At 53.8% G+C, this 14239-nt stretch overlaps 1 protein-coding gene across 1 annotated transcript in view; it reads left to right on the forward strand.

Moving 5' to 3' along the window:
- The first annotated feature begins 12858 nt into the window (after positions 1–12858).
- The window catches only part of MAN2B2 (mannosidase alpha class 2B member 2), a 48568-nt gene continuing 47187 nt past the window's right edge, over positions 12859–14239 (forward strand). The window contains exon 1 of the mRNA XM_047798839.1: positions 12859–13183. Coding sequence (XP_047654795.1) covers positions 13046–13183 — 138 coding nt within the window. The 5' untranslated portion in view covers positions 12859–13045. The remainder of the gene's footprint in view (positions 13184–14239) is intronic.

Genomic DNA, 14239 nt, shown 5'->3' on the forward strand with positions numbered 1-14239 from the left:
CGCGCACGTCAGTGGTGGGCGACGCAATCCGCGCTACGCGGCCGCGCGCGCACGCACTTCCTGATACATCCTCTCCCCTTGAGGCCCGCGCTCCGCCCCTCTGCTGCCCCACGCACGCGCACGCACGTCCTCCCTTCTCCTTCCCGGCCCGTCGTCTCCTTCTCGCGCCCGTCTGCTCCCACCCGCCCCCGCGCGCACGCGCGCGCGCACGCACGCTCTCTCCTCTCTCCCCTCCCCCTTCAGTCTGGCGCTGCTCCCAGCGGCCCCTGGCTTGGGAGTTGGGGCGCTGCGGTGCTCACTCTTTTAAAGTTTTTCTCCAGCGTGGAGTTTACAGCTTTCAAAGATCTGAGAGCCGTCTTCCCGCGCTGAGCGAGAAGGTCCTACGTGATGATGGGAGTCGCGGTCTCACGCAGAGGGCCCCACCCCGTTTAGTACAGCAGCCGGACCCCTCCCCGACACCTCAGAGGCTGCTCTTCGTTATTGCAGTCAGAGGTGTCGGGGTGTTTTTCTCGAAACCGAGACCCCCGGGTGGGAAAGGCCTGGTCTGAATTATTCTGCGGTCCCACTGGACTCGTCTTCACGACTTTTACCGGATTGAAGGCTCCTTGAGGGTCTTACTCTGTCTCAGAGATTTAGAGCAGAACTTGGCACAGGGTAGTATATTGCTTTAACATTCATTGCACAGACAATTTTAAGGAAACGTATGATGATTTCTTGGCCTGTTGACCTAGTCACAAAATAGCAAAAAAAAAAAAAAAAAAAAAATCAGGAATCCAGCTTGCACAAGTGATTTGGCTTCTGTTTTCCAGTCAGGTGGGGGACACACCTCCCAGTTCTGAATATGATCGAGTGAAGAATGAAGAGAAACAATCATCAGATGCAGCTAGAGATTCTCATGCTAAGTGAAGTAAGTCTGAAAGAGGAAGTCAAATATCGTGTAACTTATGTGTGGAATCCAAAATATGGCACAAATGAACCTATCTTCAGAACAGAAACAGGGAAGTTCCTGTTGTGGCCCAGCGGTAATGAGCCCAGCTAGGATCCTGGCCTTGCTTAGTGGTTTGAGGATTGGCATTGCCCTGAGCTGTGGAGTAGGTTCCAGGTGCAGCTTGGATCTGGCGTTGTGGCTGTGGTGTAGGACAGGCAGTTGCAGCTCTGATTAGACCCCTAGCCTGGGAACTTCCATATGCCGCAGATGCGGCCCTAAAAAGGCAAAAAGTTAAAAAAAAAAAAAAAAAGAAACAGACTCACTGACATGGAAAACAGACTTGTGGTTGCGGGGGGAGGGGGAGTGGGATGGACGGGGATTTGGGGTTGGATGCAAATGATTACATTTAAAATGGATAAGCAATGAGATCCTATCGTATAGCACAGGGAACTATATCCAATTATTGTTTTTTTGGTTGTTTTTTGCTTTTTTGGGCCAAACCCAAGGCATATGGAAGTTCTCAGGCTAGGGGTCCAATCCGAGCTATAGCTGCCGGCCTACACCACAGCCACAGCAAGGCAGGGTCTGAGCCGTGTCTGTGACCTATACCACAGCTCACGGCAATGCTAGATCCTTAACCCACTGAGCGAGGGCAGAGTTTGAACCCGAAACCTCATGGTTCCTAATTGGAATTTTTTTCCGCTCTGCTACTGCGGGAACTCCTGTGTCCAATCACTTGTGATAGAACATAATAGAAGGTCATGTGAGAAAAAGAATGTATGTGTGTGTATGACTGAGTCACTTTGCTGTGCAGCAGAATTGGTAGAACATTGTGAATCAACTATAACTTAAAACATTTTTAAAAAGAGAAAGAGTGATCATGAAAATGCTTTGTGAATACCAAGCATAGAGGTACGAAAAGTGCTTAACTTTTTGTTTGGACTTTTCTCAGTTCTTTATATTTGGTTGTTCCTGTAAAGATCCAGCTTTGGGGAGTTCCCTTCTTGGCTCAGCAGTCACGAACCTGACTAGGATCCATGAGGATGCGGGTTCGATCCCTGGCCTCGCTCAGTGCATTAAGGATCCGGCGTTGCCGTGCGCTGCGGTGTAGGTCACAGGTGTGGCTTGGGATTTGATGTGGCTGTGGTGTAGGCCGCTGGCTACAGCTCCAATTCAACCCCTAGCCTGGGAGCCTCCATATGCTGCAGGTGCGGCCCTAAAAAGACAACAACAACAAAAAATTCCAACCACCTGGTGACTATTATGCTCTTCTTTGTTTGGTCTTTTTAGGGCTGCACCCTTGGCATATGGAGGTTCCCAGGCCAGGGGTCTAATCAGAGCTGCAGCCGCCTGCCTACACCACAGCCACAGCAACACGGGATCTGAACCACGTCTCACGGCAATGCCGGATCCTTAACCCACTGAGCAAAGCCAGGGATCAAACCCGTAACCTCATGTTTCCTGGTCAGATTCGTTTCCGATGCGCCACGACAGGAACTCCATGTTATGCTCTTCTTTTAATGACTTTTAACTTAATTGCCTTCTGCTTAGAAATATAGTTCTGGGAGTTCCTGCTGTGGTGCAGTGGGTTAAGACTCTAATTGCATCAGCTCGAGTTGCTGCTGCAGCAGAAGCGCTGGTTCTCTCCCGGCTTGGCACAGTTCCCAGGGTTGGGAGGCCATGGATGCAGGGCGTCAGGAGCAGACAGGTACCCTCCCTTTGTTATCGGTCCCTGGCTGGCCCGCAGGAGCCCAAGCTGCCGTGCTTCCTTTCCTTTCTCTTTTGCTGCTGCTCAGAGACCTGAGTGGCGCAACCAAGCCAAAACCCGAGGTTATCAGAAGTGGATTGGGACACTGGGGATGTTGACAAGGCCACTGTGTTTTAATTTGCTGGTGGAAGAAGGAGGAAGGCGAGCAGGTGACAAGGCCATCCAGGTGGTGGCCAAGAGTAAGGATTACTTTGCTTTGACATCTCAGTGAAGAAATACAGGCTGATTCACAATCACTAGGGCAAAAATCCCAGGAGAGAGGTACTAACAAAACCGAAAAGACAAACAGAACTTCCCGAGTAATGAGGTGAAAAGAGAGAATAAAATAGAAATCTGACCAGCGGAAAAGGAAACGTGAGAAAGAAAAACATCAAGTAAACTATATCATAAATAAAAGAGAGAAGAAATAAAGTCCAATCAGCGAGCATGACGACTTTTCTTAAAAGATATAAACTGGCATTTGGAGTCAAAAACTAAAATCCAGGCATTTCCTTGTGGCACAGTGGGTTAAGGATCCAGCAACGCGATGTCACTGCAGGGGCTTGGGTCGCTTCTGTGGCCGCGCGTTTGATCTCTGGCCCGGGAACTTCCACATACTGTGGCATGCCCAAAAAATTGAAAGAAAAAAAAAAATCCCCAAACTAAGACCCAAGTGTTATCTACAAGAAACACACCAATGAGTAAATGACAACAAATCTATAAAAAGAAAGTCAAATTTAAAGTCAAAAGCTTGAAACAGAAAAAAGGGACATTGTGCGCTGATAAAAGATATGGTTTACAAAGAAGTTACATGTTTCAGCTGTCTATTTCTGTGTTGAAAACACCCCAAAGCATAGTAGATTTGAACCCTAACAATCACTTGCCACATTTCTGGGGTTCAGGAATGAGCAGGGCTCCCTGGTTGTGAAACTACCCTCCTTCTCAGATGGGACTGGAACCCATGATCCCTGACTTAGGAGGGGACTCAGACCCACTCTCTTTTATTTGTTTGTTTGTTTGTTTGTTTATTTTTGGCCATGTCCACGGCATGCAGAAAGTCCTGGGCCAGGGATCAAACCCATGCCACAGCAATGACAATGCCAGATCCTTAACCCACTGCGCCACCAGGGAACTCCCCCTCTGTATTATTAGTATTGTTTTTTTGTGCTTTTTAGGGCCGTACCCATGGCATATGGAGATTCCCAGGCTAGGGGTCTAATTGGAGCTGTAGCTGCTGGCCTGCACCACAGCCACAGTGATGCAGGATCCGAGCCACGTCTGCAACTTACACCACAGCTCATGGCAACGCCAGGTCCTTAACCCACTGAGCAAAGCCAGGGATTGAACCTGTGTCCTCATGGATACTAGTGAGATTTGTTATCTGCTGTGCTACAATGACATGAACTCCATCCCCCACTGTATTTTTTAAATTTTTATTTATTTATTTATTTATTTATTTTGCTCTTTAGGGCCGAACCATCGGCATGTGGAGGCAGGCTAGGGCTGTGATTGGAACTACAGCTGCCGGCTTACACCACAGCCTCAGCAATGCCAGATCTGAGCCATGCCTGCGACCTACGCCACAGCTCACGGCAACGGCAACACTGGATTCTCAACCTGGTAAGCGAGGCCAGGGATCGAACCCGCAACCTCATGGTTCCTAGTTGGAATTGTTTTTCCGCTGCACCACAAGGGAACTCCTCCCACTGTATTTTAATTGAAACAGCTCACATGGTGTCAGGACTTACTGACCTCCAGTTCTTTTGTCTTGATGCAAAGGATTCCAGTGTGAGGCCGAGTGGAAGGCAGGGTGAGCTTATGAACATAGGATGCTTGTGAAAGATACAAATGGGCAGAGGGGGGCGCAGCCCTAAGAAGAAGGAGGGCCACAAGGAATTCCTGTCATGGCTCAGGGGAACAAATCTGACTAGGATCCATGAGGATGCGGGTTCGATCCCTGGCCTCGCTCAGTGGGTTAAGGATCTGGTATAGCCACGGGCTGTGGCGTAGGTTGAAAACGTGGCTCAGATCCCGAGCTGCTGTGGCTGTGGCTGTGGCCGGCAGCTGTAGCTCCGATTTGACCCTTAGCCTGGGGACCTCCATATGCCATTGGGTGTGGCCCTGAAAAGACAAAAAAAAAAAAAAAAAAGGGATGCATGTATATAACCAAAGAAAAAGAGCAGGGAGAAGTCTGGCTTTTCCTCATTTTGGGATAAGCATCAAGGATTGCATCATCAGGAATTCTCATTGTGGCGCAGCAGAAACGACTCCATCTAGTATCCATGAGGATGTAGGTTTGATCCCTGGCCTCGCTCAGTGGGTTAAGGATCTGGCATTGCCGTGAGCTGTGGTGTGGGTCGCAGACACGGCTCGGATCTGACGTTGCGGTGGCTGTGGTGTAGGCCGGCAGCTACAGCTCGGATTGGACTCCTAGCCTGGGAACCTCCACATGCTTTGGGTTTGGCCCTAAAAAGCAACAAACAAACAAAAAACCCCAACATTATTTATTTACTTATTTTTGCTTTTTTTATGCCCAGGCTAGGGGTAGAGTTAGAGCTATAGCCGCCGGCCTTCGCCACAGCAATGCCAGACCCAGCCGCCTCTGCGACCTACACCACAGCTCACGGCAACACCAGATCCTTAACCCACTGCGAGGCCAGGGATCAAACCTACATCCTCATGGATACTAGTTGGATTCATTTCTGCTGAGCCACAATGGCAATTCCTGGCAGATATTCTCAAATTTGAGCCTGCATCACGATAACCTGCAAAACTTACTATCACACGTGTTGATGTGCCCAACCCTAGAGTTTGGGGTTTATTTCAAAGGCAGCCAGGTCTGATGATTTGTGTTTGTAACAGCTTCCCGGGGAATGCTGGTACAGCTGGCCTCGGGGTCACATTCTGAGACAATGGATCTTTGGGTTCACAATTTACAGCTATCCTCAACAATGCCCCGACTCGCTCAAGAACAGATACCATACCTGTTAGTCCCATCTGCTCCTGAAAAAAACAAGTCTTGGGCACATCTTGGAAATTTTAACTAGGCTCCCCCAAAATGTTTCGCTGCCTAGAAATCTCTGTACACATGCAGAGAGATAAACTATATTAGGTATGGTTGTCGTCGGTTGAATTGTGTCTCTCCAAAGGTATGCTGACGTCCTAGTTGCTGGTGCTTGTGAAACCTGTGTCCTATGCAAGCTTGCACCTACATCTTCCATCTACACCCCAGCTCGCGGCAATGCAGGATCCTTAATGCACGGAGGGAAGCCAGGGATCGAACCTGAATCCTCATGGATACTAGTTGGGTTCTTAACCCACTGAGCTGCAACAGGAACTCCAACTGCCCACTCTTTTTGGAAAGCAGAGGGAGACAGCTGTTCCTCATTCTTTCACGCACTTTCACGTTATCAGTATTCAGCCAACAATTTCCTACTGAGAAGGAACAGAACAAGTCTGTACAGCCACTCCTGCAAACATAGTGAGGTGAGTGGGGCTGGATCCCAGGGTGACTCCTGGGGGGGCTAAGATGTCTCAGACCTGGTGAAGTTCTGCTGGTGGGGGAACCGTGTTCTGAGGCCAGAACAAGCTCACTGGTGTGCAGAGCTGGGCTCTGGGGTCTCTGGCTGCTGGGTCCTGGCTCCCCAGGGTCTGTAGCTTGCATCGTGGTGTGTGGGGATGGGTCTGGGGCCCTCAGGTGGACAGGGCCCTGTCCTGGAGTGGCTGTGGGCCCAGAGAGTAGTTAGGCAGACTTTCTGCAGGTGGCTGGGGCTGTGTCCCCACCCAGCTTGTCTATGCCTGGGGTAGACTGTAATGGGGATTCCTTTCCTGGGGCGCTTATGTTGCAGGCATGTGACCTGGGCTTTGCCCATCCACATCCCTGCCTCAAAAGGGGACTCGGAATCCAGCGACGGAAGGAACCAGGAACGGCAGGGGAGGGACGGGGGTGTCAGGCAGGGAGCCAGCGGTGGAAGCATCCATGGTAGTCACTGCGGGTGGATGTGCCCCTTCCCTCGCCAACCTCTGAGATGCAAAGGGTAGGGGACCGCAGCCCCAGAAGCTCGAGTGACGTGCTCGCAGGACCTAAAGTCTTGTGTTTGCGGGGGATCGCGAGCGGGGCGTGTAGTCCTTAAGACGCCTGTTCCCCTGCTGTCAGAACGTCAGCGCGGGAGTTCCCGTCGTGGCGCGGTGGTTAACGAATCCGACTAGGAGCCATGAGGTTGCGGGTTCGGTCCCTGCCCTTGCTCAGTGGGTTGACGATCCGGCGTTGCCGTGAGCTGTGGTGTAGGTTGCAGACGCGGCTCGGATCCCGCGTTGCTGTGGCTCTGGCGTAGGCCGGTGGCTGCGGCTCCGATTCGACCCCTAGCCTGGGAACCTCCATATGCCGCGGGAGCGGCCCAAGAAATAGCAACAACAACAACAACAACAACAAAAAGACAAAAAAAGACAAAAAAAAAAAAGGTCAGCGCGAAGACAGCGGCCGTGTTGGGTCATGGCGCCCTCTGGTGGCCACTGTGGAAAAGAGCAGGACATCACCGGGACCCGGCGAGAGCCTGGAGAACGGAGGTGAGAGCACAACGCAGAGGCCCCTGGTGTGAGGCGCGGGATCTTGCCGTATGACGGCACCTGTCTGGCAGGCTGTGGTCTGGAAGCTGGCAGAGGACAGGCCTGTGAGGGACATTCTCTGAGGCCTCCGCTGCTCTCCTTTCCCATAAAAGGCAGCCCCTGGGAGTTCCTGTCATGGCTCAGTGGTTGGCGAATCCGACTAGGAACCATGAGGTTGCAGGTTTGATCCCTGGCCTCGCGCAGTGGGTTAAGGATCCGGCGTTGCCATGTGCTGTGGTGTGGGTTGCAGACATGGCTCAGATCCCACGTTGCTGTGGCTGTGGTGTAGGCCAGCGGCTACAGCTCCGATTAGACCCCTACCCTGGGAACGTCCGTATGCCATAGGAGCGGCCCTAGAAATGGCAAAAAGAGCAAAACAAAACAAAACAAAGGCAGCCCCTGCAGGGAGGGATGTGTGGCCTGTGGTAACTGTGAATTCGGGAGCCTGCCCGGGGCAGAGCTGGTGGCAGCACCATGCAGGAAAGGGAGTCTGTCGGGAATAAGTATCTGTCCCCTGACAACAGTGCAGCTGACCTGCCACCGGGTAGGTGCGGGCTGGTCTCCTCAGGGAGTCCTGCCATGCCCGAGGCTGCCTCGTGCCCCTGGTATGGGAGAGGGGATCCCAGAGGAGGTGGAGGCCCATCAGCCCTGGAGAAGTGAAGTCCCTGTTTTGTGCCGGGCTTGGTTGGGGGAGGGGCTGGATCCCAGGGTGGCTCCTGCGGGGGCTAAGATGTCTCAGACCCGGTGAAGTGCTACTGGTGGGGGAACCTCATCCTGAGGCCAGAGCAAGCTCACTGGTGGGCAGAGCTGGGCCCTGGCTACCCAGGGTCTAGAGCCTATACAGTGGTGAGTAGGGATGGGTAGAGGTTCTCTGGTGGACAGGGCCCTGTCCTGGGGTGGCTGTGGGCCCAGAGGGTAATCAGGCAGCCTTTCTGCAGGTGAGTGGGGCTGTGTCCCCGCCCAGCTTGTCTACACAAGGAGTAGACCATGTTGGGGGGTTTTATTCCTGGGGCGCCTGTGGTGCAGGCATGTGACCTGGGCTCTGCCCATCGCATGTCCCTGCTTCAAAAGGGGACTCAGAATCCAGTGACATAAGAAACCAGGGATGGGAGTTCCTGTCGTGGCACAGCAGAAACGAATTTGACTAGCTGCAGGTGCAGCTTTGAAAAGAAAAAAGAAAAAAGAAACCAGGGATGACAGGGGAGGGAGGTGGGGGCAGGTGTCAGAAGCGGAAGCCAGTGGTGGAAGCACCATGGTTGTCGCTGCAGATGGACGTGGTCCTTCCCTGGCCAACCTTTGAGATGCACAGGTCAGAGCACAACATACAGGAAGCTGGAGTGATGTGCTTGAGACCTAAATTCTTCTGAGTTTGAAAGGAGTGGCAAGTGGGGCAGTAGCCCCCAAGACTCTTGTTCCTCTTCTGTCAGTGTCTCAGGACCAAGGACAGCGGCCGTGTTGGCTCATGGCGCCCTCTGGTGGCCATTATGGAAAAGAGCAGGACATGGCCACCGGGGGCTCAGGGTGCAGATCACGTGAAGACCCAGGGAGTCTGGATCAGTTACAGTCAGGTCCTGGAGACCTGGTGGGTACAGACCTTCTCTCGGGGGCAGTGCAGGGGGCATTTCTAGAGATGAGGACTCTTTTGACAGAGAATAGTTGAAAAGGTTTCAGATGAGCTACAATTCTTTGGGCTTTGCAGAATGACAGGGAGACAGGTGTGTTTTGGACCAGGAGGGATCCCAGTGTGAACAGGAGACAGGACACAGCTGGAGCCTCTGGGGATGATGAGGCCGGAGGGGATGAGGGGTGCAGAGCGACAGGCACATCTGGATTCTGAGCACCTGTACAAGAGGCTTGCCTGAGGCCCACGGTCGGCTCACCCCCAGCACCTGCCTCTAGACTCCACCTGCTGATCTGTGGGGGAGTGTGGCTGGGCAGAGTAAAGCCATGGGAACAGTAGGCTGTCTGAGGGGGACACAACCTCAAAACTCGGCCATGACACATGCGCCCTTGGGCAACTACTGAGCTTCTCTGTGCCTCAGTTTCCTTATCTGTAAATGGGCTGTGGTGGTGTTGACTGCCCGGTGGTGATGAGGACTCAGTGGGTGGGTATTTGCCAATACTTGGAACACACAGGGCCAAGGGGTGTCCATTCCAGTGATGGAGGCCACTCCTCTGTCACGTGGTGCCCCAGGGCCCCCCACCTTACAAGGCCACTGGAAGAGATGAAGGAAGGGGAAGCAGAAACGAAGCCCTGGGCACCTTGACATGGACTGGCAGCCACCTCTGTCCATCTCTGCCTTAGGCTGCCAGCCAGGCAACAGCACCTCATCATGCAGAGGAAAACTGAGGGACTGCTTATGCCCACAGGGCAGTTGGGGGGAGCCAGGACTAAGGCCAGGGGGTGGGTCAGGCCCCAGGAGTTGTGCACTGGCCCTGCTCCAGGGTCAAGTGACCACATGGCAGGTAGAGGGGCTGTTGGGATGGGGGCTGAGGTGAGTTGTAGACTCTGCCCTGTGGGCATCTCCCATGTTGTCCAGGCATGTCCATAACAATTAAACCCATGTGTCGTTTCCAAACATAAGATAAAGAGCTCCTGCTTTGTCCCAGGGACTGGATCCAGTAGAGAACAAAGCGAAGCCTCATGAAGCCTGGAGTCTAGTGGGTGAGGAAGTTGTTAACCAAACACACGAATTAATGTCAAATTATGTTCATCAGTAAATGCTGTGGGGGAGAGGGAGGGAGGGCCACGGAAGGTCTCTCAGAGCGGGAGGCATAAGGAGGAATAGCAACCGGCCCAACAGAGAGCGGAGGAAGGCGCTTCCCAGGAGAGGGAGCAGCACATGCAGAGGGACTGAGGGTGGAGAGAGTTCCACTTGTCGGGAGGATGTGGCCGAGAGCTGGTGGTGCCAGAAGGCTGTGACTCTTTCCCAGTGGAGGAAAGACAGTGGCGAGGACACACACACAGCAGGGAAGAGGATCCTAAGGACGGGGCATGTGCGTGGGGTCTTCTAATATTCCGTCTAGAAAGAGGAGTGGAGCAGAAGAGGATATGGGAGGCGGGGCCAGAAAGGCAGATGGAGTAAATCCCGAAGCATCTGAGATGCAGCCTGAGAGTCAGGCTCCTGGGAGGCACACACTGGGAGCTCTGAACGGATGGAACGCGAGGATGCCAGGAAGTCCTTGGCTTCAGATGCAACTGTGGGTAGTTTGCCCTTGAAGGCAAGCTGAACCCCCCGGCCAGTCCACTTGCCCTAGAGAACGGAGAATGCTGATGTTCCAAAGATTAAATGGAAAGGGCACCAGCGTGTCCGTCTTATAACCTCCCACGCATCACAGTGGGCACTTGTGATGTTCTTTCTCTGGAACACCCAGAACGAGTCATGCTTCACACTCACTTGCAGCCATGACCTAGATCCACAAGATTTCACAGGCTGCGTGCCCATGTGTGACACTGGGGACAAGGTGGCATTGCTCCAGGGGAGCTGCAGCACCCTGTGTTCAGCACCCTGTGTTCTCATGGTACTTGAATTCAACGTGGAGCTTGGGGTGCATCTCCCTGAAGCAGCCAAAACACACGTGGTACCGGCCCTTCTGCTTGACAATAATTTGTTGCCAAAACTAATATCCAAGAACCCAGAACCTCACGTAGCCTCTTCGGGCTGAGCATGGCTGAGGCTGGTCTAGAAAGAAATTTTCTTGTGCAGTAGCCTAAGCCTGCAGGGACATGCCACCCCCAAGTGAGGGACAGCCAACCTCTGGGGCTGTCACAGAAGCTGCCTCCAACCCTCTCCTCCAGCCTCCAGATTTTTGAGAAATTTCAATTCTGCTTCTAAGCGGGGTGTCTGGTTGTGAAGGATTTAATAACAGCTGGAGACAGCATAACAGGCAGCTGAGATGACCTGAAGTTGACAGTGTTGGCCCATCCTGGGGGGACAGGGGATGTCAGCTCTACCATGGGAGATGGAGGAAGCAGGGATTAAAGATGCAGAGAAGCGGGAATGAGCGGGAGAGATAGGTGAGGTCAGACAATGTTCCCCAGAGGACACTCCGTTTACCAATCATGGGCATCCCCAACAAGCTCAGAGAAGGGACAGTCCCCGGGGCTGAAGGGAGCCGTGCCGCTACAGAAGGAAGACTCTGACAAGGGCGTATAGCAAAGTGTCCCCCATCCTTCCCCCTGGTTCTCAAGGCTAGTGGCTCAGGTAGCCAGACCCCCGAGCCAGGGCCAATGTCCAGACGTGGCTTCACTGCAGTAAACCTCTATGGTCACCGAGTCTCTGGGGCGAGAGGGTCACATTTCTGGCCACAATAGAAAGTGCCAGGCAGGAGTTCCCGTCAGGGTGCTGCAGTAGCGAATCCAACTAGGATCCATGAGGATGCGGGTTTGATCCCTGGCCTCGCTCAGTGGGTTAAGGATCTGGCGTTGCTGTGAGCGATGGCGTGGGTTGCAGACACGGCTCACATCCTGTGTTGCTGTGGCTGTGGTGCAGGCCGGCAGCTGCAGCTCCAATTGGACCCCTGGCCTGGGAACCTCCATATGCCCCAAGTGTGGCCCTAAAAAGCTAAAAAAAGAGAAAGTGCCAGTCAGGCATTCGTCTCTGAGGCAGAGCAGCCCACAACACAGACCCTCTGCTCCTGGCTAAGGGGCACAGAGACAATTCCTGGCAACACACTGTTGCCTCCTGCCTGCACCCCTGTGACCATGTCATCCTCCAGGACGGAGTCCCTGAAATTGTCACCGCAGGCGTTTCTCTCACTGATGTCGGGCTTCTCTATGGCCAACCCACTTTTTTTTTTTTTGCTTTGTTTTGTTTTGTTTTGTCTTTTTAGGGCTGCATCTGTGGCACATGGAGGGTCTCAGGCTAGGGGTCTAATTGGAGCTGTAGCTGACAGCCTGCACCACAGCCACAGCCATGCCAGATCCGAGCCACATCTGCGACCTCCATCAGAGCTCACGGTAACACCAGATCCCTTACCCACTGAGCAAGGCCAGGGATCAAACCTGCGTCCTCATGGATCCTAGTCGGGTTTGTTAACCACTGAGCCCTGGCAGGAACGCCCATCCCACTTTTTGAAGGGACTGCTGAGACCCAGAGAAGTCACCCATCTTGCCAAGGTCCCTGTGGGTCACCCAGACTAGCTCTGAAAGTTTCAGGCAGGCTGGCTCGTCCACAGACTCGGCGATCTTGAGTAAATCAGGTGCTATTTGTGGAAGCCAGCTTTCCTCTTTCAGAGGAAGGTAAGGATCCCTGTTGCAAAGCCCCTACCCGGGGTTCCAAGATACGAAGAGGTTATTGGAGCAGGCTGCTAGGCGGTGGCACTTAACTGCGTGTTGAGTTTTGCAAGGCAGCCTCTGAGTTGGGAATCCTGTCCAGACGGGTGGGGGTGGTGGGGGGGAATGGGCGGGGAGGCGTGGCGGGAAATGCTGGGGGGTGGGGGCAAGAAATGGCCTGGGCACTGAAGTGAGGACAGCCATGCCTGACCGGAGGGCATCTGGCAGGCTTCCCTGGGGAGGTGGCGGACCGGATTTAGCTTAAATGTGGACAGGGTCGGCCAGGAGACGAGATGCGGGTGAGGGCTGAAGGGCAGTGAGCAAGTTCCGCCAGCCTGCACTGCTCAGGACACAGAATCTGTGGGGGGGTCGCCCTCTCCACTTTCTTTCCGACTTCTTACCCCAAGGGGTGGTGGCCCAGTCCGCTCCCTGGAGGCCTGGCCCTGCAGGCAGACTGACGTCCCCCAGCCCCAGGCTGCTGGCTGCTGGGATGGGGCCGCACAGCTGGCTGCCTCTGTTCATGCAGCTGGCACTGCTGGGGCCACAGTGGGCCTTGCACTTCTACAAGGTCAAGGTCTTCGTGGTGCCCCACAGCCACATGGATGTGGGCTGGCTCCACACAGTGCAGGTGGGTGCCTGCTGCTCCCCACACACCTCTCAAAGCTCAAGCTTCTTTCTCGCGTCTAATCTGTGTGGGAGCTTGTGTCCTAGGGTTTGAGCCAGCCTGGGGTCGTCAGCCTGGGTTCAAGTTCTGCCTGTTAAGGACTGGCCGTGTCGCGGACTTTAGAATCCTTCCTCTTCCTGCCTCTGAGCCTGTTTCCCACCTGTGTGGGGAATCCCAAGCCGCGGAGATCAGATGCAGAGTCCAGCGGCCGCAGGAGGGCTCTGGGCCCAGTCGTGGTCCCGGGGCCCTCTCTGCACCCTGATTTCCCCTTCTGTAGGGGGAAGGGGCCTCAGAGGCGTCGCACTGGCTGTTCCCTCTGTCCCAATGCTTTTCCTCCCTGATGCCTGCAGCACTTTTTCCCTCTCTTCCTTCTAGCTGTTCTTTTGTCTTTTCTTTTTTTTTTAGGGCTGCACCCATGATATATGGAAGTTCCCAGGCTACGGGTTGAATCAAAGCTACAGCTGCCGGCCTACACCACAGCCACAGCAATGTTAGATCCAAGCCGCGTGTGTGACCTACATACAGCACAGCTCACGGCAATGCCAGATCCTTAACCCACTGAGCGAGGCCAGGGATTGAACCCGCGTCCTCATGGATCCTCGGTGGGTTTGTTACCGCTGAGCCACGACAGGAACTCCCTAAGTGTACTTTCGTGATGACCTCCTTCTGGCGACCCTCCCTACTCCCCTGCACCCGTTCCCCCACCCCCTTCCCTACATTCAATTCCCTGTTTGTTGAATGTCTGAGTTTCCCACTAGAACATCAGCCCTGTGGGGCGGGGGCTTCGTCCACGGTGTCTCTGGGAATGGTCTCACCCCGCCGTACAGATGGAGTAGCTGCTCCTACTGTTTGTTGATGGAATGAATGCATGAATAAACAAGAACAGAAGGAGAGAGGGAAAGACCCAATTCCTGAGGTTTCCGGGGCAGAGACTGGGTATCGTTGACCAGGCCTCCCACGGCTCCTTCTTAAAGGAGGAAAGAAGGGCACGAATAAGTGAACAACCCCCCCCCCCTGTAA

Source organism: Phacochoerus africanus, chromosome 10 (assembly GCF_016906955.1).
Source record: "Phacochoerus africanus isolate WHEZ1 chromosome 10, ROS_Pafr_v1, whole genome shotgun sequence".
NCBI lineage: Eukaryota > Metazoa > Chordata > Mammalia > Artiodactyla > Suidae > Phacochoerus > Phacochoerus africanus.